The sequence below is a fragment of the Betta splendens genome, chromosome 9 (genome assembly GCF_900634795.4).
Source record: "Betta splendens chromosome 9, fBetSpl5.4, whole genome shotgun sequence".
NCBI lineage: Eukaryota > Metazoa > Chordata > Actinopteri > Anabantiformes > Osphronemidae > Betta > Betta splendens.
Window position 1 is genome coordinate 6,096,701 of NC_040889.2, and position 24,577 is coordinate 6,121,277.

The 24,577-nt window shown below is 43.5% G+C and overlaps 1 protein-coding gene across 1 annotated transcript; it reads left to right on the forward strand.

Moving 5' to 3' along the window:
- The first annotated feature begins 17,022 nt into the window (after positions 1–17,022).
- LOC114863097 (zinc finger protein 260-like) lies at positions 17,023–24,374 on the forward strand. Its single transcript, XM_029163940.3, has 2 exons — positions 17,023–17,571; positions 20,428–24,374. Exons 1-2 carry the CDS (start codon positions 17,125–17,127, stop codon positions 21,889–21,891), a joined length of 1,911 nt encoding a protein of 636 aa, XP_029019773.1. The 5' UTR covers positions 17,023–17,124; the 3' UTR covers positions 21,892–24,374.
- Positions 24,375–24,577: the final 203 nt, after the last annotated feature.

A 24,577-nucleotide genomic window follows, 5' to 3' on the forward strand; every position in this document is an offset into this window, starting at 1 on the left:
ACCGAAGGAGAAGAAGCGCCAACCAACAACCAGAACAGGGTTGAAGCTCTGACACCACAGCAGCTGGAGGACACAGACCACAGCATAGACGCCTCAGCGACTCCCACAACGTCTGCAGCCATCACGTTCTGGGCTCATCAGATGAACCAGCTACTACAAGCCCTGCACCAGCATTAAAGACTGTGTCTGAAGCTTCAGAGGCCGTGAAACTGTCTTACAAGCGTGTGTGTCTGACACAGACACCTGCTTATGACAATCAGCAAAGGAAAACAAGGACAGAGCAACAGCAGAGAAGACGTGCTCTGACACAGACACTGGTTGAAACAACAGGAGAGGCTTCAGACGTGATCGGCCCAAAAGAGCTGCATCCGAGGATCCAGGAAAGGTCTGTCATCGAGGAACAACTGTCCCATTGAAAGGCTTCACCCACTGGCGCTCACATCAGACTGATGGTTGGGGAAGGAGGAAGGTGACGGTTCCTTTTCACGTGACGTACAAGACGGTACCGCAAACACAAACACACACATTCATACACGCAATGAAGTAACACGCTTACAGCTGATACACGCTCAAATTCATGTTCATGCTTATCTGCTCGCAATGAAGAATCGCTTTTTGCTCAAAAAAAAAAAAAAAAAATCCCAGAGTGATTTTAAAATGATGACAAACAGCTAAATGACAACTGCTGCATGACTTTACAGTCTGATGGGTTTAAGCTATTTTAATTTGCAACAAATTCAGTAATAAAATCCTTCATGTTTCTAAAAATATTTGTGCACAATATAGGTTTGTCTGGCCAGACTGTAGGAAAACAAAAACAAAACCAGACTATAGGAAGACTGAAACTGACTGAAACAGACTATAAATGACTATTAAAGGGAAGACGACTATTAGAGAGAAGTAATAATAATTACTGTACGTACCAGACTATTAAAGAAAAACTTACTGTTCCTCTGTCTTGCACGACATCAGACGGCAAGACACTCATTTTTGCTTTCAAACTTATGCCCAGTAAATTTATTAGGAAGAGATCTCATGTGTAGTTTAGGTATTTCACTGATTTCCAATCCGGAGGGAGTGCAGGTCACAACCACGGACAATGTGAATAATTATTCCTTTGTTTGTGTTAATTTCAGCTCAGAGCCGCTGCTCTACTCTTATCAGTGGCTGCTGAAGGGAGAGGCTGTAACTGAGGCCCTCATACAGGCTGCTCAACAGCTTGTTTCCTCACAGAATACGACCTTTAGAGACGCATCTGACCTGTCTTGTACAGCACATGTGTCCACTGGTCCTGATGAGAAGTTTGAAAAATCATGGTTACGCACACATGCGGACAAACTGACCTCAACCTCTCTATTTTGGGATGAACATAGGTCTGCGCTTGCGATTTCTCTCACTAACGAACAAGAGAGATTTGTTGATGCTTATTCTACAGATCCACATGTCCTTCTGTCAAAACATGACGGAGACAGATGGCAGGACTTGGGTCCTTTCGTGGACAGATGTCAACGGGAAGGAGACTGGCAAACGACTTCCGACCCAAATGTGATGTATTCACCTACTTTGCATGCTTACAAAAAACTTTTTCAGTCTAGCTTTCATGCGCAGCGTACAGTGCACTTGGTACCTCAACATTCCACACACACTCCACACCACGTGTTTTTGTCGGAGGACGCTCTGACGCAGTATCCAGCCTTACAGGAAGTTCCAGCTTCCCTGTGGGCCACACACAAATATGATGTAGGTTTGATCAAAGGGTGTGACCCAGTGGTCATCACGCCTAAATCTGACTACAGACCATGCAAACAGCAATACCCTTTAAAGAGAGAAGCAATTGAAGGAATTGAAGGAAACACCGGTGTTTAACTCTCTGTTGAAAGCAGGAGTCATCGTCCCATGTGACAACTCTCCAGTGAGGACTCCACTCTTCCCAGTTAAGAAAATCAGAGACAAAGGACAGCCAACAGAATGGAGGTTTGTCCAGGATCTGCAAGCAGTAAATGCGGCGGTCCAACCACATGCGCCTACGGTACCGAACCCCTACACCATTCTTTCTCAGGTTCCGCCCAAGGCTAAATTTTTTTCAGTAATTGATTTGGCCAATGCCTTTTTCAGCGTGCCCGTCCACAAAGACAGCCAATTCTGGTTCGCTTTTGAATTCAACGGAAAGTCATACACCTTTACCAGACTGTGCCAGGGGTATTCAGAAAGCCCTACAATTTACAATATGGCACTGAAAGACAGCCTGGATGATCTTGTCTTGTCCCCAGGCACCGCCCTGCTGCAGTACGTTGACGACTTGATGATCTGCACTGAGGATCAGGAAACTTGCGCAGCAGACACGATCAAGCTGCTAAAACACCTGCATGGTGCAGGACACAAAGCAAGTCTGTCTAAATTACAGTTTGTGCAGACGGAAGTTACCTTCCTAGGTCACATCATCACCGCTGAAGGGAAATCCATTTCACCTAAAAGAGCTGAAGCTATTCAGAACCTGCCTAAACCGTGCACATACAAACAGCTTATGTCCTTTTTAGGCATGTGCTCTTATTGCAGGAATTTCATTCCTAACTGCGCCGTCTTGGAGGCTCCGCTTAGAGCTCTGATGCAGACGTCTTCTGCATCCACGACCCGCCTCACGTGGACATCTGAGGCTGAACAGGCGTTCACCGACCTCAAACTTGCTCTTCAGTCGGCTCCTACTTTAGGTCTGCCTGACCCTATGCAACCTTTCACCCAAACAGTGGATGAGAAATCAGGTTGTATGACCTCTGTCCTTCTACAGGATCACGGAGGGCGTCCACGCCCTGTAGCCTATTTCTCTGCTAAGCTTGACCCAGTCGCTGCGGGGCTCCCACGATGCCTCCGAGCAGTGGCTGCGGCAGAGAAAGCCGTGCTGGCATCACGTGACATTGTTGGCTATTCTGATGTCACCCTGCTGGTTCCTCATGCCGTGTCTTTGATCCTTTTGGAACAGAAAACATCACATCTTTCTACAGCCCGATGGCTTAGATACAACACCATCTTACTGGAAATGCCAAACATTAGTGTCAAAAGGTGCAATGTGCTTAACCCAGCCACTTTGTTTCCAGGCCCTGACGATGGCGAGCCTCACAACTGTGTTTCGGTCTTGAACCAGGTCTGCACTCCGCGCCCAGATCTATCGGAGGTGCCAATTCCTAACTGTGACCTCGTTCTCTTTGTTGATGGCTCCGCCTCTAGAGACCCTGCTTCGGGCCACTGTCAGGTTGGATATGCAGTCTGCACCTCTCATACTGTTTTACAGTCTGGCGCTTTACCAGGACATTACTCTGCTCAGGCTGCGGAGTTGATTGCACTGACCGAAGCCTGTAAATTGGCTGAAGGGAAGTCTGTTACTATCTACACAGACTCCAGATACGCTTTTGGCGTCACACACGACTTTGGTGCTCTGTGGAAACACAAAGTTTTTGAAATCTGATGGCAAACCTATCTTGCATCATGATAAGGTTGCTGATCTGCTCGACGCAATTCTGTTACCAGCTGCAATTGCTGTATGTAAGTGCCCTGCACACACTGGGGGCACTGATCCCATTTCTGCTGGAAACGCACGCGCTGATGCTGCTGCAAAGGCAGCTGCCCGACTTCCCCTTCCCTTTGCTCCCTGCCTCTTATCCTCCACCTCTACCCAACCTCCCTCTCCTCCCTCTGCTCTCCCTGATCTTCAGACGTTCTCTACCCCACAGGAACGCAAGCTCTGGCTGACGAATGGCGCCACCAGTAGCCATGGCGTTTGGTATGGGCCCGACGGCAAACCTTGCCTACCTAAACACTTTTTCCCTCATTTCGCGAAGTTGACACATGGATTAGACCATGTATCAAAGGGGGGAATGTTAGATGCTCTTACAAAACATTGGTACACTAAGGGATTTTCAATCTATGCGCAAAAATACTGTGAAGCATGTATGACATGCGCCCAACACAACCCAGGTAAGACGACTGCCAAACCACTGGCAGCTCATCCACCACCGGAACAGGCATTTGACCATTTAATGCTGGACTTCATCGAACTAACGCCAGCAGAAGGTAAAAAGTATTGTTTAGTGATTGTTGATATGTGGTCAAAATGGGTGGAGGCCTTCCCAGCTAAACATGCTAACAGCCATGCAGTTACCAAAGCCTTGCTGACAGAAATAATTCCCAGATGGGGAATTCCATCTAAAATCAGCAGTGACAACAGCTCACACTTTGCAAACCAAGCCCTCGAGGAAGTGGGAAAGTTTCTGAACATCGACATCAGAAATCACTGCTCTTACCACCCCCAAAGCGGAGGGGCGGTAGAGAGAGAGAATGGCACTTTGAAAAACAAACTGGCTAAATGCTGCTCAGAGACTGGTCTCAAGTGGACTCAGGCTCTTCCCATTGTGCTCTCATACATGAGAATGAGGAGAAGGATGAGAACAAACCTCAGCCCGTATGAGATTCTATTTGGTAGACCTCCTATGATGGGACTCCACCCTGAGACTGAGACTAGGATTTTACCACCTACTGAAATGTGCGAAGACGCAATGCTACAGTACTGTAAGAACTTATCCTCTGTTCTGTCCCAAATCTCCAAACAGGTGAAAGCGGCTCTGCCCAAACAGGCGACAGAACCACTGCACATATTTCAACCAGGAGACTGGGTGATCATTAAGGAGCTTCGCAGGAAGCACTGGAACTCAAAGCGGTGGCAAGGTCCCTTCCAAGTCCTTCTGACGACCAACACGGCTGTGAAGATCGCAGAAAGAGCGACTTGGATCCACTCCAGCCACTGCAGGAAGGTCCCGGATCCGACAGACGACCCTCCATCTCCATCTACACCACACGAGAAAACCACCACTGTCGAAAAGAATTGAGAAGGACGACCCTCGCTGTGCTCACACACGCACTGAGGCGAGGCTGCGTTGACCGTTCAGCTGAAGGTGCGAGCCAAGCGCCGCCTGAAGCTGCGCCGGTGAATCACACTATCAGACCATACATCTACACACACGCTCCTGAGAAAACACACACACGAGCAGCCTTGAGTTGCCGACGCTGGACGACGTGTAGACTCTTCACATCACGGGAGTGACAGTGACTCAGACGACATTGGGAGGAAACCTGGAGGTGATAACGAATCCCAAGTGTCTCTGTGATCAGCTGATCACAACCTGAAGAACCCCAACGAACTGTCAAGGTGTCAACAAACAGGTTGGAAACAATCTAACGCTACTGTTCAACAGGAAGAAGAAGACATTGATTGTGACCCTGTTGATTTTGATATGTTACTTTAATATTTGCTCTAAATTGTGTGGTTGATTTACATGTATGCCTCTCTGTGATTTTATCCACTATTTTTGAACGAAAACATCTTACGACAAGCATATCTAGAGTTGTTTTCTACTTGATTCACACTTTCACACAAATTTTATCTTCCACTGACGCAAAATGACATCCACCAGACGACACAAGATAAAAATGATTGTCATATCGACGATGACAGCAATATGCGTGGTCACTCTGACATTCGCATCAACCGAAGACACTCTTATACACCGCACACCGGAGTCACCCACAAATCGATCATGCTTAGTTTGTGCCATTAGAGACCTGATGACCATGACGGAACAATTGCCCCACATAGCGAAGACAACATGGCAGAATAGAATGGCCTTAGAGATGTTGTTAACAAAGATGGGAAGTGTTTGTGTCAAGTTTGGTAAAACATGCTGTACCTTTATTCAGGATGATTGAACATGAACTGATTGGAATCAATTATAGGCTTATGTCCCTGTCTTTCCAAAGCTCATACACAAGGGTTATTCTAGTATAACTACCCACAAAAACAGCTCACAATCTTTTATCCCTACGCCATTTACATTTTTATAAGCAAAACATTTAACGAATCATTTTTAAAGAATGCTTTATTACTATAGAATGCCACGATTGACAATTTTTTTTCTTTTAATGTTTGATTAATGTGTAATCAAAAGGGGGGAAATGTAATGGAAAAATTGTACTTTAATGCTTTTGGGTTCATTTCTGACTCTGCATAGTGACCATGCATTCTGTACTTGTTGATTAGACCCAGAACTGAGCATTCTCAGACAGACAATCTATCTCCCTCTCAAGATGACCGATTGTTCATGGCCTGAGTCTGCCTTTTAACCCTGGGCTCTGGCTCCTTTCTGTCTGATGCCTCACCAGACCCAAGGCTGTAGCTTTGTTTATTCCCTGTGTAATATGAACATCTTCACCCACAGTGTGATAAGGAGATTCCACCAGGTCCAGGGAAAAAGGTTAAAAGGCAGAAGCAACTTGAGGATTGTGGGCTCTTTGCATCACACCTCCGTGGTGTGTGCACTGATCTCCCCAGCTGGTTTTTGGTTTGTTGATGTGCACGATCAACATCCATGCTTTTTATTTGCTTTCCCCATTATTTTTATTTTATCCTTTCTTTATTATTTTAATAAATCGCACAAAAGGACAACTCTCTCATCTACTTCTTTATGGAAAATTTCCACCACAGCACAGGAGCAGAATTAGTAGAGGTTCTACTAAATGTAAAAATAACCAATAGCAAGTAAGAGACGACTCTGGCTAAAGTGTTGAGAGGCCTGTGTAGTTACTTTGTAGCTTCACAGAAAACATGTGGCTCCATTTTCTGTTTAATCTATACAATACATCACACATTAGTTTAACAGAGAACACACAAACGACAGATTGAAATAAAAGAATGCAATTGTTGCAAAAGTTTACTGTACACAATATTTCCCCTCTGATGTTTTTTTTTTTAAATAATAAACACACATGTTAAAAATGCTGGAGCTCATGTGGTTTGTTGCGGTTTGATGGCTACTCACTGTTCCTGGTATCCTGAGCGACGTCCACTCTCGCTTTCAAACCTATGTTCCTCTTTTCCAATGCCAGGAAGAAGATCCTGCGACAGTCTTGAGACCAGGCTCCTTTAACTGGCAGTTTCTGAGACGTCCATCAAGCGTCTGTGGTCGCATACAGACGCTTCACTCGGGTGCTGGCGCAGCAGATTCTCCTCACGTGCAATCGTGTCCTAACAGCAGATAGCACGATGCAGCTAAGCTAGCTCCTCTACCATCGTCGGTAAAATTCTCTTACCGCGCCCAGTCTGTTCCTCAATGCAGTAAAAAAAACAATTGGCCCCGTTCGGACAGTCAGTGAATAAGTTGACAACCTTTCACACCACAATAATTATAACTTGTTGATGCTCTTCAGTCTCTCTCTCTCCAACTCTCACTTTTTCTTCAAAAAAAATAACAAACAGCTAAATGACAACTGCTGCTTCACAGTCTGATGGGTTCAAACTATTTCAATTTGAAACATTTTTTTCTAAAATAGAATCGTGTACACTATAGGTTTTTCTGGCCAGACTATAAAAGAAAAGAATAAAACAGACTGTAGTTGCTGCCTCAAAGTTTATTTTTAATTGTCTGAGTTGCTATCTGTTTCCATTAGGTGGCGCTCGTGCATTGGACAATCGCTGATTGCTGAATAACGTGATTACGTTAATTTGTATATTTCATACTTTTGGTTATTGTTTTTAATGTTTATTGTGATTTAATACTGTTCTTTATTTTATTGATTAAGATTGATTGTTTTCAAGGTTGGTTGTGTTTTTATTTTATTCCCATTTTACCTTTCGGATATCACTTCCTGGTTTGTGGCCCACGCTAAGAGAAAGAAGCGATAAGTTGTCGCAAAAGGTCTTCAAGTGTTCTGCACGTAAATAAGGCCGTCCACTAGAGGAATTTGAAGTCTATACCCCTTTCTTAGTGTACAAGTAGGCAAAGTGGTACGTGAATGTGCTTTGTTCTTTTATTTAATACACGTGTGTCACGTTTAATTGTATGTTTGACTGACGTTGTTGTATTCGTCTCATTTATCTAGTTCTACGGTGACGTTGATAAATGTTAAGATGCATTTATCAATTAAACATCTGTAAAAGGAACTCCAGCCTTCGCGTTGTGACTAAGGGAGGCACACATACTATAGGAAAACAGACAGAAAAAAAGACTAAAAAGGCTGAAACAGACTATTAATGACTTTTAAAAGGGGAAGAAGACTAACTAACTAGAAGAGTAATAATAATTACTGTACTTACTAGACTATTGAAGAAAAAAACTTACTGTTCACTGTCTTCTGCAGCCCCTGATGGCAAGACATTTATTTTTGCTTTAAAACTTATGCCCAGTGAAACTATGAGGAAGAGATCTTACAGTATGTAAGATTAGGTATTTCAATAATTTCCACTCCAGATGGAGTGCAGGTTACATCTACAGATATTATGAATAATCTCTCTTTTGTTGGTGTTAACTTCAGCTCAGAGCCGCTGCTGTATGGTTATCAGTGGCTGCTGAGAGGGGGACTGCTAGCAAGGCCCTCATGCAAGCTGCACCACAGCTCGCCTCCCCATGTGATACAACTTCCAGAGATGCATCTGCGCTTGCGATTTCTCTTACTAACGAAAAAAATGATTTTTTGAGGGTTGGCGTTTACCGCCAGAAGGTGACGGTAATCCAATAAATTTGCCAAATACCATTAAACAAGAAGAAGAAGAAGCTCCTATAAGTCACTGTACATGTTGGTTATAATAAAAAACGCGATGCTGTGAGAGAACGCGAGACTCTGCGAGAACAGCACGAGAAATTCAACAAGGCGGCGCGACACCGGTAGTAAACAACAGCGCGACAAACTATCCGCCAATTTATATAAATAACTACCTTATTTTACGGAAAATAACCAACCACCCTACCATTCTGGATAACACCGAAGAAAGTTTCGAGTACATCAACGAGTGCTTCGAGCGTCTGGTAATGGGGAAAAAGGAGACGGCTCCCAACAAGCGTTCCCGTCCGTCTGACTCACCTGAGTCACCTGGAGCTAGCTCGGCGGATAAAAACATCACGGACATCCTGGAGTCAATCGAGAAAAAAATATCAAGTTTCGACGCACGTCTGGCGCTAGTGGAACTCCTCCACAAAGAGTTTATGGCCCTCCGCGACTCCCTGGAATTTAGCCAGCAGCAGGTGATTTCTCTCGCCACCGAGAACGAGGCCCTGAAAGGAACAGTGCAGTCCCTGACGGAGGATGTGGCTCAGCTAGCGGCCGAAAATAAAAAGATAAAAGAAGGCATCATCGATCTGCAGGCCCGCAGCATGAGGGACAACCTGGTGTTCTCGGGGATTCCAGAACAGGCGGAGGAAAACACGGAAACCACAATTAAAAACTTCATTAAAGAACAGATGAAGATTCCAGCGGAAGTTGTCGACAAGATGGCGTTCCACCGTTCGCATAGACTTGGAGGAAGACGACCGGATGGCCAGCGCCCCCGACCCATCGTTGCCAAGTTTCATGACTTTAAGCAGAAAGAACTGGTTAAGAGCCGGGGCAGACAGCTGAAGGGAACCGACTACAGCGTCAACGACCAGTTCCCCAAGGAGATCCTCGACCGCCGCCGCCGACTGTTCCCCATCCGTAAGAGGTTCATGGCAGAAGGCTGCAGGGCTGTCATCAGCGTCGACAAACTGTACGTCAACGGAGAGCTCTACCGGGACCGGGAAGCAACTCCGTGGCTCTACTAGCAGGTGGTATGTAAAAACAATGGTTTAATGTATAAGGTTTGTTAAAAAAATAATAGATGCAATGCAAATATGTGTTATAACTTTACATCCAGTATTCAAACTCGTTCTCTCGCAGATGTTTCATGTAAATGTTTACTGTCATTCTAATGTCACTCACTCACTCACTTTGCAAAGCGCTCACCATACGTAATCACTCACTTTCCTTTCACTTTAATTTTCCTTCCCTTTACTCTTTTTCCTTCACCTACTTTCACTCCACACTGTCTACATCCTTCTTTTCTCTATTCTTCTTCCACGTAGTCAGCCAGCTATGTAGCCCTCCAGCAGCCACACACAAACATCTACTGCACAGGGGAAACACGTGCACATACATAGATAACACACAACTCAGAATACACAGGTACTTAAGGTTAGCCACACACCTAAAGTCTGTCACACTACATACACACAAGACTAGTGATCCACAGCAGTCAGGTAAGATATGACACCACTGAAGATTGTGACTTGGAATGTACGTGGAATCAATAAGAAGGAGAAACGATTTAAAATATTTAACCATTTGAAAACCCTACAAGCAGACATTGTTTTACTACAGGAAACTCATATTCCCAAAATTATAAATTACACTCTGGCATCAGCAGAGTTCCCACATGCTTACTTAGCCGGTTACAATTCTAAACAAAGAGGGGTCGCCATCCTGATAAATAAAAAGATTAAATTTACGCATAACGATACCATTATAGATCCAGAAGGGAGATATATAATCATTAATATCTTGATAGGAAACATTGAATATTGCATAGCTAATGTGTATGGCCCTAATGCTCACGACCCCTCTTTCTTTCACAGCTTCTTCACATCACTGTCTGCTCACTCTGGTTCCAAACTTATAGTAGGAGGGGACTTTAATTTAGTATTTAACCCAGAGTTGGACAGGCTAAGCAAAGCTGTGAGCAACAGGAACTGGCAATCAGTACAGACCTTAAAACAGTACATGGATGACTTTGGTCTCTGTGACACATGGCGTTCTCTTCATCCTACATCCAGGGAATATACCTTTTTCTCACCAGTTCACCACTGTCACTCCCGTATAGATTATATTTTAGTAAATAACTCAGTCTTACAAGATGTCTCTGACACCAATATTCACTCTATCACAATCAGTGATCATGCACCAATGTCCATTTCGTTGATTAAGACAGCCACACCATCAACCAGGAATTGGAGGTTTAATACATCATTACTCAATGATCAAGACTTCATCAGTTATGTCAGGAGAGAATGGAAAACCTTTATAGAAATCAACGATACACCGGAAATCTCACCCTGTGTTCTTTGGGAGACTGGGAAGGCAGTTATGCGCGGTAGAATTATTTCATATTCATCACACAAGAAAAAAAAGGACATGTTACTTGAATTAGAACTAGAGCAAAAAATAAAATCTCTAGAGATTAAATATGCAGCCTCTCCAACCAATGATGTCCTAGAAGACCTAAAGAATCTAAAGCTGAAATTAAATAATATAATTGATTGCAAAACTCAGTTTCAGATAGACCAATTACGCTGGGAGAACTTTGACCATGCTAATAAATGTGGTAAATTTCTAGCTAACCAATTAAAAAATAATAAAGAGAAACAAATCATCCATTCAATAACTAATAAGGAAGGCAACATTACTCGTGATCCCCATGAAATAAATGATACCTTTTAAAAACTTTTACCAAGAGTTATATACGTCCCAAATAGATCCACCCACCTCAGCCATAGAGGCGTTTCTGAATAAACTAGAACTGCCAAAGCTAAATGAAGAACAATCTACAACTCTAGACTCATTGTTATCTTTGGCAGAACTACATGAAGCTCTGCAGGAGATGCCCAATAAAAAAGCTCCAGGACCAGATGGATTCCCAACTGAATTTTATAAAGAGTTCTGGTCCATGCTGGCACCCAGCTTTTACAAAATGTTAGCTGAAATTAAACAACAACATTCATTACCCACAAATATGAATTCTGCCTTCATAAGCCTGCTCCAAAAACCAGGAAAAGACCCTACACTCCCATCGAGTTATAGACCAATTTCACTAATAAATGTAGATCTAAAAATAGTGTGTAAAGCACTTGCTAGAAGATTAGAAAAAATCACTCCATATATAATTCACTCTAATCAAACAGGCTTCATTAAAGGTAAACAGTCAACAAACAATATGAACAGACTAATTAATTTAATTGATTATGTCACCATCCATAAACTAGAGACAGCCATCGTCTCCTTAGATGCAGAAAAAGCTTTCGATAGAGTAAACTGGAAGTTTCTTTTAGCCACTCTGCACAAATTCGGCATTGGGGAAACATTCATAGACTGGATCCAAATATTATACAACTCAGCAAACGCTGCAGTCAGAACAAACAACCAGATCTCACCAAGGTTTAATCTGCATAGAGGGACAAGACAGGGCTGCCCACTGTCCCCATCACTATTTGCAATATTTATTGAACCTCTAGCCGCAGCAATAAGACAGCATGAAGGAATTACTGGAATATCGACCAAATCAGTAAATCATAAAATAAGTTTATATGCTGACGATGTGTTACTGTTTCTCCTTGAGCCACAGACGTCTCTTCCTACAACTATCAGCCTCATAGATGAATTCTCAGGACTTTCAGAGTACTCTATTAACTGGACCAAATCTATAGTGCTACCACTTAACCTTAAGGTGACTAACATCTCCTCTACCACACTCCATTCAGGGAACATTAAATACTTGGGCATTGAATTGTCGTCTAGGCTATCAGAGCTTATTGATCTAAACTACAATCCATTATTAAAACAAATAGAAGCCAACCTCAAAAGATGGCAGTCCTTACCCATTTCACTTATGGGAAGAATTGCCACCATAAAAATGATGATCCTGCCAAAAATTAATTACATATTTTCAATGATTCCAACTCAGCCAGCCCAGGCGTGGTTTAAGACATTAGACTCCTACATCTCACAGTTTTTGTGGAAAACCAAGCCACCACGAATTAGTTTAAAAACTCTTCAAAAATCCAGACGCTGCGGCGGCCTAGAACTACCTAACTTCCACCACTATTTTCTTGCCAATAGACTGAACCATGTCCACAAATGGATAAAACCCATGCCAGCAGACTCCTCCTGGATAGACATTGAACAAACATTTTGTGGAAATATTAAAGTTGCAGATCTGCCCTTTATCAGCACCAAAATCAAACATCATAGTTGTTACCAGAACATTAGCATAAAAGCATCTCTGCAAGCCTGGTGGGAGTTTCTTAAAATTAATGGGTGTTTGCTTACTCTTTGCCAAAACACGCCTCTCTGGAACAATCCAGACATCATACAAAACAAAAAGGCAATACACTTTCCAACTTGGCATATCAAAGGGATAACACATCTGAAACATGTTTTCACAAGAGACAAGTTTACCTCTTTTGAAGAACTAGTGTCTCACTATGAAATCACTAGTGCCAATTTCTTAGAATACCAACAACTAAAGTCAATACTTAATGCAAAAAGTAAGAATACTGCCATCCACATGCAACCACCACCAGTAATAGAGCGATTTATTGATATATCAGGGAAAAGGACAGTATCCAAAATCTATATCTTAATTTCCAATGTAGACCAGAGAGTGAGCCTTCCGATCTCTAAATGGGAAGCTGATCTCAATATCACCACTAATTACACGTTCTGGAATAACATATGCTCTAATTTATTCAGAATGACAAAAAATACAAATTTACAACTAATACAATACAAAATTCTTCATAGAACTCACTATACAGGACAAAGGATGTTCCAAATGGGTCTCACAAACTCAAATATTTGCCCTCACTGTACAGATAACACAGCAGATAGAATTCTACATGCATTCTGGTCATGCTCACCTGTGCAGCAATTTTGGCAAAGAGTATGTGAACACCTGTCAACCCAGTTAAGCTGTCCAATCCCAGCAGCCCCTGCACTTTGTCTTCTAGGAGATCTAAGTGGGCTTGATCTAGAGACAAACTCATCACACACACTTCTTTCTGCCCTCTGTGTCGCAAAGAAAATCATCCTCATGAACTGGAAAACTAAAAAAAAATTAAGCATTACTTACTCAATACCTGAACAGCTTGTTAGATCATACCACCTTAGACACATTGTCTGCTTCATCAAATCAATGACCAAAACTATACTCTGATTGATTCCATTTCCAGGTAAGGATGCGTGGGGCTCGGGTGCTGCGTCATGTCTGGCACAGTGGTGGGGGGGTGACTAGTGGTTGGTGGTGCCTGCCTGCCTAAGGAACCGGGACAACGGGTTGGTGGACTCTGGGCTGGCCGCATGGGTCCCCTGCGGCGGGGGTGTGGTGGCTGCTGGGACCGGCGGCCCTGTGCCGGGGTGGGACCATTTCGAGGGTTGGCGTGTGCCTGTCTCCGGGGAGCCGGAGGCGGGCCTCCCTGCCGGTGTGCGGGGGCGGACCTGGGGGTGGAGACCTGGGTAACCTGCGTCCGGGGGACTCCCTCTGGGGGTGCCTGCCTGTGCCCGGAGGGGTGTCTCTCCCCTGGGGCGCTGCCCCTGCTCGGGTGGGGCGCTGCCTGCCCTAGCGGTCCGACGCCCTCTGGTAACTGCTCGGGCCTGTTGCAGGGGGGGTTGGCGGACTACTCAGGCTAGAACCTTCATTGGGCCCTGGGCGGAGGCTGGCCCTCAATGCACAACCGCAGAGTATGTGTGTGGGTTTGAGTGTCACACTACACGGGGCGAGCATGGGCATACTTGAGCGAGAGAATGGGTAAGTGTGAAAGAAGGGTGAGGATGGCTCTGGCTGTGCTGTGTGTGGCGCCTGGGCAGTAGTACTGTGGTCCCTGGGTCTCGGCTGTCCCTTCCTGGCTGGGGGTTGTGGGGGGTGGTGGGATAGGTAGCAGAGCCAGTCGGGAACCTGGCTCTGCGGACCCTGGTGCTCTGCTTCCCAACTACATTTCTCCGCATTCATCCACTTAGGTCTGCAAGGGGCGTCCTGCTGATGGAGGGACCGGGGCTACTGGGAAGTGGTTCCGTCCCTTCCAAGTGGGATGCTCTGCAGTTTTAATTGCATTAGTCATACACACTTGTCCAGGAATCTGGGGGCTCCTTCCGGGGGGGCCAGTAGACTTCCCATTGATGGCTCTGTCTGCTGGACCCCCCGGAGAATTGGGTATCTCCCAAAGTTCCTCATACTTAGCTACATACACATACATTTAGGGCCGGGGGTGGGCTCTTTCACTGGGGCCTGGGGCTGAGGCCAGTTGTGGCCTCGGCCACTGGCCCTGATGGAGAGATCACCACCCAGTTTTAACTGCAAAAAGACATTTAGGGCGAGGGGGGGCACTGTCCGGGGGACACACCGTCAGCCAGCGGTTGTGCTCCTGGAGGTGTCACCCACCTTCAGTGCACTTTAGTTCCACACACTCACGTCCAAGCTGGGTTGCAGGGTTCTGGGGTACCTTTTTCTACTGCCCTCTGCCTCCCCCGGGTTGGGGGGGTTGGTCGGGGCTCGGGAGGAGCTGCGGTCCCTGCCTGGGGCCACATGGACGGCGGGCCGGAGACCTACCCTCCCCACGAATGTGATCAAGCGAATGGTGTGGTTGGGAGAATGTATCTGAGAGTGCATTGGTTCACGAATGATTGACTAGTTTGTTGTGAGAGAGTTTATGGTGTGTGTGTGTGTTGATGTGATGATGTGTGTTGCACATGTGGGTGGGTATATGCGTCTGTGTGAGTTGGTATGCGTGTGGTGCGGTTGAAGTGTGGGGGGTCTGGTTTTTCGCCCGGGGTACGATGATCGTCTGCCTGGGTGGTCTCTTTTCTGCTGACCCCACCAATTGCTGGCCTTGTGCTGCAGGCCGCTGTAGCGCCAGGGGATGAGGTCGGGCCGATGGGGTAGGCCCCGCTCCGCCCGTGTGGGGGTGGTGGACTGGGGGCGGGTCCCACTCTGGGCGCGGGGGCATCTTCTGGCGGGCTCCCTACGGACCGTGGGTCCTCGGGCTCTACTCTTTCAGGCCGACCCTCCCGCCGGGGGGAGTGTTTGCCCCTGGTTCTCATGGGGCGGACAGCGTTGACCCCCGGTGGCCCACTCTGGCTTCGGGTGCTGTCTCTGTGGCTGCTGCAGCTCTGCCTGGGGGGCTCTGTGTGGGCGGCTTGGGTCGCAACACCTGCCCTCCTGGAACTGAAGGTGTGTGGGCTCCCTGGCTGCTGGGATTCCTTCCTCCGCTTGCTGGATGGGCGTAGTGGCCGAGCCCCTCACATCACCCTGGCTTCCACAAGTGGCATTGTTCATGCACCAACGTCTGCCTCACCCTTTGGGTGAATAATGTTAAGCTACAGCCTTACTAACCTTGTAGTGGGACACTTTCCAAATCCAACTGTAAGTATTATTGATACTTATCATTACCAATATCAATAATGTGTGAATGTGGAATTTGTGGTGTTGTATGTCATGACTTTTATTAAGTAGTATGGGATATGTATAATAATGCACATATGTATGTATATTGTATGTATATGTTTGTATTAGTATGTGCACATACCTTAGCACTATTATTGGTATTAGTATTAATCTCCAAGGTAAACCACAGTACAAAAATTGTTTAGTTATGAATGTGTTAGCCTAAGGTACATCCATGCTTCTTATTTATTTATTTATTTTTTATTTTTTTTTTATTTTTTTGCTCCGATTGTTTACTTAACAGATTTGCTTGGTTTCAGCAGCTGGTTGCACCCCTTACCCCCCCTCCCCCCACCCTCCCGCATACACACCCTAAAGCAGAAACCTAACCTGTCCACCAACACAGCAACATCACACACATTTTGGATTAGCTAAATAAACCATTAAATAAACCATAAATCAGGAAGAGTATATATATTCTATATATACTCTTCTTGTTAAAGCAAAGCTGTCCATCACAATATGGCATTCAGCGTAATATATGCTACTTGCTAAATTGTTGGACAGAACAAAAAAAAATAATAATAAATAAATAAAAAAATAATAATAAAAAACAGGTGAATTTAGCAACAACTTTTTTTTGAAACACAGCGTATGTACATGCATACAGATCATACTAACTATCAAACTACTAAAATGGTCTCACTTTTGCATCAGTGAAGTTTGGCTCAACAGAGCGGTTGATTCTGCAGCAGCACGGACCCTGGACCTGGTAAAAGAAGGACCTAAGAAAACAGGAGCAGAACAGACATCTGTAACTTCTAAAGTACAAACAAAACAGATTAAATTGGTAAAAGGCATGTTTGTGATCAACAGATTGAATAACACACGTGTAGTGTAATCTGTTTAACAATATTTACAACATTTTAAATGAGGCATTATTGCTGTCGTGTTGTTACGATAGAGTTTAACATGTCATCTTTCTGCTTTGTTCACTGATATACTGCTCTTTGATCAATAAAGTTTAAAAAAGCGAGCATCCGGTTACCGCGAGATTGTGGCGAGAACATAAAAGACGCAACATGGCGGCTTCAGACAAAGGCACGATCGAGAAGGAAATAAAAGAAGAAAAACAAGAGTGGGTTTTGATGAACCCGAGTCAGTTAAACGTCAGAATTAAAGAGGACGAGGGCCACGAGTTTACCAACCAGGATCCGTACAGGCACGAGGTAAAGGAGGAGAAGTTAGACCCGGAATTTGTAGACCAGCAACACTGGAGCTGTGGTGTGAAGCAGGAGAAACAGGACTCGGATGTTATGAACTATGACCAGATCATCATCAAGAGCGACATTAAAGAGGAAACCCAAGATCCGGATATCAGCGACCAGAACCACATCAAGAGCGACATTAAAGAACAGCCCCAATATCCAAATATTAGCGACCACAACTACCACAGAGTTAGAATAAATGAACAGAACTCTAATCAGGACCATCGGAGCTACATCGGAGCTAGACCCGAAGATAAACAGGTCAGTTCTGATGCGTTAACTAGTAAAAAATATCATAACATGCCCAAAGAAACAAGGACGGATCTAGAGGTTCTGTGTGATTGTTCTAGTCTGCTGGAGAGGAAGCCTCTGGTTTGAGATCAGGGAGATTAACTAAATTGTGTTACAACTTTCTCGTGTGTGTAGATGTATGGTCTGATAGTGTGATTCACCAGCGCAGCTTCAGGCGGCGCTTGGCTCACACCTTTAGCTGAACAGTCAATGTAGCCTTTCCTCAGTGCGTGTGTGAGCACAGCGAAGGTCGTCCATCTCACGTCTTCTCACTTTTAGTGGGTTTTCCGTGCGGTGTAGACCCTCTGTCAGGGTCCTCACAGCCGTGTGGGTCGTCAGAAGGACCTGGAAGGGGCCTCACCACCGTTTGGAGTCCCAGTGCTTCTTCCTAAACTCCTTAACAATCACCCAGTCCCCTGGTTGGATGGTGTGTAATGGTCCTGTTGCCTGTTTTCACCTGTTGGGAAATCTGAATTTTGGGGAAAAAGTGTTCAGGGATCAGGAGAGGGAGGGGTTGCTGGGCAGCGACCTTCGCAGCAGTGTCTACAGCTGCATGTCAGCCAAAACAAAGTCTTCACTGATGGTGTAAGTTGGACAGTTACAAACAGCATTAGCTGTACGCAGCAGAACAACAAAGCAGCATACTTATCGGGATGTAAGAAAGGTTTGCAATCTGACTTCAAAAGCTTCCTATGCTTCCACAGAGCACCAAGTGTGACACCAAAAGCATCTGTGGAGTCTGTAGATGGTAACAGACTCTCCTTTTGCTAATTACTACCTTCAGTCAACACGATCAACTCTCCAGCCTGAGCAGAGTAGTGTCTTAGCAAAGCGCCAGACTTCAAGACGGCATGAGGAGTGCAGACTGCATACCCAACCTGACATTGGCCTGAAGCAGGGTCTCTAGATGCGGAGCCATCAACACAGTTGTGAGGCTCGCCATCATCAGGGAGTGGAAGGCTGGGTTAAGCACATCGCACCTCTTGACAGTAATGTTCAGCATGTTAAGCAAGGTGGTGCTGTATCTAAGCCATTAGTATTTAATAACTTTTTAGACAGGCTCGCTTTGTGGCCTGTAGCATCCAATCTTTCAGTAGCTTAGTAGTGTCTTTAGTAACACCGTGTGCGCGTGTGTGTGCGCGCGTGTGTGTGCGCGTGTGTGTGCGCCTGTGTGTGCGCGTGTGTCTGCGCGTGTGTGTGTGCGTGTGTGCGCGTGTGTGCGTGTGTGCGCGTGTGTGCGCGCGTGCGCGCGTGTGTGCGCGCGTGCGTGCGCGTGTGTGTGTGCGTGCGCGTGCGCGTGCGTGTGGTCTGGCTGTCCAAGGAAGAAGTGCTAAGTCTCAACAGACAGAGACACAACTCCCCGGCCTTGGGTTTGGGAGCTAGATTCCAGAGACTATCAGGTAGAGACAACCATTGAACAACGTAGATGAAATGTCAAATACATAAAACAGAAGTAAGACAAAACATAGGATATTAATTGCATAATACATTAGTCATAAAACATATAATAATTGCATAGAATTAGAAAGAAACAATTTTTCCAATAACACAAACCTGAAATTATTGTTAATGTGTGTCAATTTTCACTGTCCCTGTTTATGAAAAAGAAAAAAAGCAGGCCTCCATTGGAAGCCACCACTGTGTGAATCAAGGTTTTATAAGTATGTTAAAGCTATTATGAAGGTGATAGCTAACAATAAAATTATTGATTTATGATTGTCAGTGTAATCTTGGTTAATATTGTTTTTAAGCTAGGTATCATTGTTTTGTATAGACATGTGAGTGCATGTGTAAAATTTTTAAATATTGTTATACAATATATTATTGATGTAGAATTTAGTGTATCGCCTTCACTGCTTTAATAAAGTTGTATTTAGTCATGTAATGATCCTTTTAACAGCGTAATCTCAGACAGAGAAAATCTTGATTATACAGTACATAAACTCTGCCAAGAATAAGGTTGTGTCTGTAAACCAAGCACAGAGGATCAGTAAGCTGCATACACTAAAAAGCACACGGAAATGACTAAACACAATAGGCAAAAACAAGGCAGCTTCATGTATAGAGCACATTTCACAGACTCCGCTTTATCAAGGTTATATACAGTACACAGCAAAGAAATACAGGAAGTGGCATTATGACAAAATAAACACCTTTTTAATTTAACAATTTTACAGGCCTAAAAGTAAACTGTTCATCAAATTAAATTGGCCTCAATTGATATCATGTCTTTGCCAAATAAAAGCTGTATTAGTTTAGATTTGATTTTTTTTTTGACATATTCATATTTTATTACACGGGTTAGTGTCACATCCTGTTACACACAATGCAAAGACAACATTTTTGTCCCACTGTTAGGACACATGAAAAGAAACTGAAAAATGGCTTTTTAATTTGGTATACAAATTCTGATTGCGGTTGTGTGAAAAAAGTTAATTGAACTAACAAAAACTCCTCAATAGATGAATTGGAGGATCGGTAATCATTAGCTACAGCTGTACTTCATACTCAAACCTGGTCTGTGTCACTGCAGCAGCCCCACTTTAAATTGAGATCCATTTTTTGTTTTCCTGCGGTTTGGAAATATTTCATCCTGTGTCACCTTTGCTCTGTGTTTGTGATGGCTAGAGTGTTCCAGCCGATCACAGATTATGTCCCAGTGACACAGAGCAGCAACACATAATAAACATGTCACAGTATAATCAAAAGCACGAGGTTCTGCGAGACCTTGCTGCCTTTTGGTATTGTAGCTATTTGTGCCATGATGATTTAATTTTTTCATGATTTTAATTTTTTTTTTTTAATTTTCTATATCTGTCACTTTAGGAATACAGAGGAAGAAGGGCTTCAAGGCTGTATCTCTATCGGCAAAATGACCAAGCCTTCACCAGACCATCAAAGTTAAAAAATCATCAGATGGTTAATTTTGGAGAGAAACCATACAGCTGTGACAAGTGTGGCAATACCTTTAATGCAAGAAGTAGCCTAAAGATCCATCAGCTAATTCATACAGAAGAAAGGCCATGCACCTGCACCGAATATGGAGAAGCTTTCCGCCAACCAAAGCATTTGAAAATCCACTGTCCTGTTCACACTGGAGAGAAAAGTCACTCATGTGAACAGTGTGGAAAAGCATTTTTAAGCAGGAGTCGTTTCTTGAGACACAAACGTGTTCACACTGGAGAGAAACCTTATTCCTGTGAAAAGTGTGGAAAAGCATTCTCTTGCCTCAGTCACTTACTGGGACACCAACGTGTTCACACTGGAGAAAAACCTCACTCGTGTGAACAGTGTGGAAAAGCATTTTCTAGCAGGAGTCTTTTACTGGAACACCAACATGTTCACACTGGAGAGAAACCTTACTCATGTCAACAGTGTGGGAAAGCATTCGATTGGATCAGTGCCGTGCAGGCACATCAACGTGTTCACACTGGAAAGAAACCCTATTGGTGTGAACAGTGTGGAAAAGGATTTTCTAGCAGACGTAGTTTACTGAAACACCAACAAATTCACACAAGAGAGAAATCTCACTCATGTGAACACTGTGGAAAAGCATTTTCAAGCAAGAGTCTTTTCCTGAAACACCAGCGTGTTCACGCTAGAGTGAAACGTCACTCATGTGAACAGTGTAGAAAAGCATTTTCTAGCAGGAGTCTTTTAGAAAGACACCAACGTATTCACACTGGAGAGAAACCTTACTCATGTGAACAGTGTGGAAAAGGGTTCGCTGAGATGGGTAACTTGCGGCAACATCAACGTGTTCACACTGGAGAGAAACATCACTGGTGTGAACAGTGTGGAAAAGCATTCTCTCGGATCCGTTACCTGCTAAAACATCAACGTGTTCACACTGGAGAGAAACCTTACTCATGTGAACAGTGTGGAAGAGCGTTTTCTCTGCTCAGTGCTTTACGGATACACCAACGTGATCGCGCTTGTGAGAAACCTCACACATGTGCAGAGTGTGGAAAAGGGTTCTGTTTGATCAGTGAGTTATTGAGACACCAACGTGTTCACACTAGAGTGAAGCATCACTCGTGTGAATATTGTGAAAAAGCTTTCTCTTTTATCAATGATTTGCATGTACACCAACGTATTCACACCGGGGAGAAACCTTACTCTTGTGAACAGTGTGGAAAAGCGTTCTCTGTACTCAGTTCTTTACGGACACACCAACGTAGGCACACTGGAGAGAAACCTTACTCATGTCAACAGTGTGGAAAATCATTTACTAACAGAAGAAGTTTACTGATACACAAATGTGTTTACACTGGAGAGAAGCGTTTCTGATATTAACTTTGGAAAAGCGTTCTCTCAATAAGTAACTTCATTTGACTCGTTGGTCAGCAGATGTATAGTAATATTCTGCTCTCACCTGTCAATGAATTCAAGGAAATTAATATTGTTGATGATGATGATGTCAGCATCAAACCCAAGCAGGAGAAACACAAACGTTACACAAGAAGAAGGTTCAAAGTGAGGGGAAGTCTCAAAACAATCAGTCAGGAGGGAAAAAGGAAACTAGTGAGACATTTAATTTCACAAAAACATTTTTTGATATACACTAATAAAGTTTTATCTTATCAAATGTTTTCATGTTGTTTACTAATTGATGCATCTAACCCATCCCCTAGGGGAGCAATGGGCAGCCATAGTGCAGCGCCCAGGGACAAGATTGAGTAATGTGGAATGACGATGCCATCCTTTGGTGGAAGCAACAAGTGTCCCACGGTCGCATTCCTCATGTCCTCTTTTCTTACTTGAGAAAGTTAAAATAAACATGCCATTTTCGACCTTTTGATAACCACATGTTTTTGATTTTGTGTAATAATTTCAACCTTTACATTGATTTAAATGATAGACTAATCATAGTACGTTGTTGTTTTTTTGTGATGGAACTTCATGAAAAGAGAAAAGCATCTGAAATTATAACAGGATAATTTGATCAATGAAAACTTTGTTTTAGATGTGTCCCAGCTTCTTCTTACATTTGTTAGTTTTCCTCTAATTCTCATGACGTGTCAAACTTTCTTTATCGAGACAGTTTTTCCTTTTTGGCTGGTTAGCAGCGCTGATTAATGGCACAACCAACTGATCCACCAACATGACTCAGGCCTGTGTGGGACGACACCTTGATATAAAAGTCCAGGCTACTGCAGCCTGACTGTGCCAATTGACGCTAAAAACCGACCTACAGCAACAGAACAAGCAAGGCCAAACATCTCTTTTTAATTCATTGAGAATTCTAGTGTCCACTCTAGCTCTGATAGTGAGGCATCCTGAATTTCACCATTTTTTTTCTTTTCTTTTTTTTTTTTTTTTACTTTTTTTACTTTGATGCGAACTGGTTAGCATATTGAGCTGCTGATGCCCAGTTCAAATCCTCTCAACTTGCCAAAAAAAACATGCGATGAGTTGCCTTTTACTTTGAGGTTACTTTTGAGGTTACTTTGAGGTTTTTTCATCACCCTCTTAGATATTAACATTCACTTATATGTTTATGCTGGTTATCTTATGTTTGTTGTTCATTAATTTTTATTTGCAAATATTTATATTTTTATATATCCTGTAGTAGCAGTAGAATAATAAAACACAAATGTTCTGGTTCTGTGTTCATTATTTTTCAGAGAATGTCAGAGGTCCCTTAAACAGTAAGAAGAATTTGCGACATAAGATTGATTTGGTGCTCACAAAATAAAATCCTGTTGGAATCTGGTCTGAATCTGATTCTGCATGAATAAGAGTTAAAAGGAATATTGTTTTCTTTTCTATACAAGGATGTATTTTTGCCATAATAATTGGTTTCATAGCTTTGTTATAAAAATTTAAAAATGCATTGGAAATGTTAAAACGTTTTGTGGAGGAGTTTATTGTCTTCTTATAAGAAAGAAAGACCCAGATATATTTAATTGTCTATTATTTCATGATGTGTTCAATGTACCACGGGATAAAAGACAAACGGAAAGAGAGAGAACAAGGGAGGAGAAAACAGGGAGAACAGAGGAAATCAAGGCAACAGCCTCAGAGAGCGTGGGCTTTTAAAGTTGCTCAAAGTTATTTTCAGTAAGCCTGGACAACTGTTTGCTGCAACAGTGGATTGCAGGAGAGCAGGGGCCTCAATCTAGGCAATACTTGCAAAGATTTCCTACTAAACTTGGGATAAGTTCAAATACAGAAAAATGAATAAGTAGATATGTATCAATCACTACTAAGTGCATGTTATGGCTGTTTCCTTTGTACATTCCAAATAATATAGAATTGAGCAGACTCCGCCCATGACACGCCTCCATATAAATATGTTAATTAATTTACTTTGTCTGTGCAGTACGCTGAGCGGGACCGTGCATGCAGGTATTATTGCTGCAGGTTCCGCACAGTAACAGAAATTAAAAAATTTAAGTGGTCTGACTTAAAGGAAGACGTTTAGCAAAGTTTACCACCAAACCAGGCGGAGGTGAAGGAGAAGACGAACCAACCTCCTCACACTGTGTTCAGCAAGTATTAGGAAGTTTACATTAAACCACCGACTAGTGTTGACGCCGTAGACAGGATGATTATTATGAGTGCACAGGTTCTATGTGCAACAAGAAGCAATACTAAGGCTGTTAAATTACTTATTGTCCAAAAAGCCACCGATCTGGTACCAGCTTTCAGTCTTTTCCAATGAATGGATTATCGTTAAACCAGGCACCTCGCTACAGCATCACTGACTGTAGCTGCATTTGTATGTCACAAATTATTTGTACATTGATTAAATAAAAATGTTCCCTGTAGACTCATGTTTAATCTTTTGATGGTACTTTAATAGCGACGTGTCCAGTCGATGGCTCCGATGCAAACTGCCTTTAATGTTTGTTCCACAAAGCTGGCATGGCTCAGCTCAGGGTCCACTACCAGACCGGTCTGCAGCTTTCTCTAGATGTACAGTATGGAGTCAAATTAGGGTCAGATTGGATTTGAGCGTGCGTAAACCGAT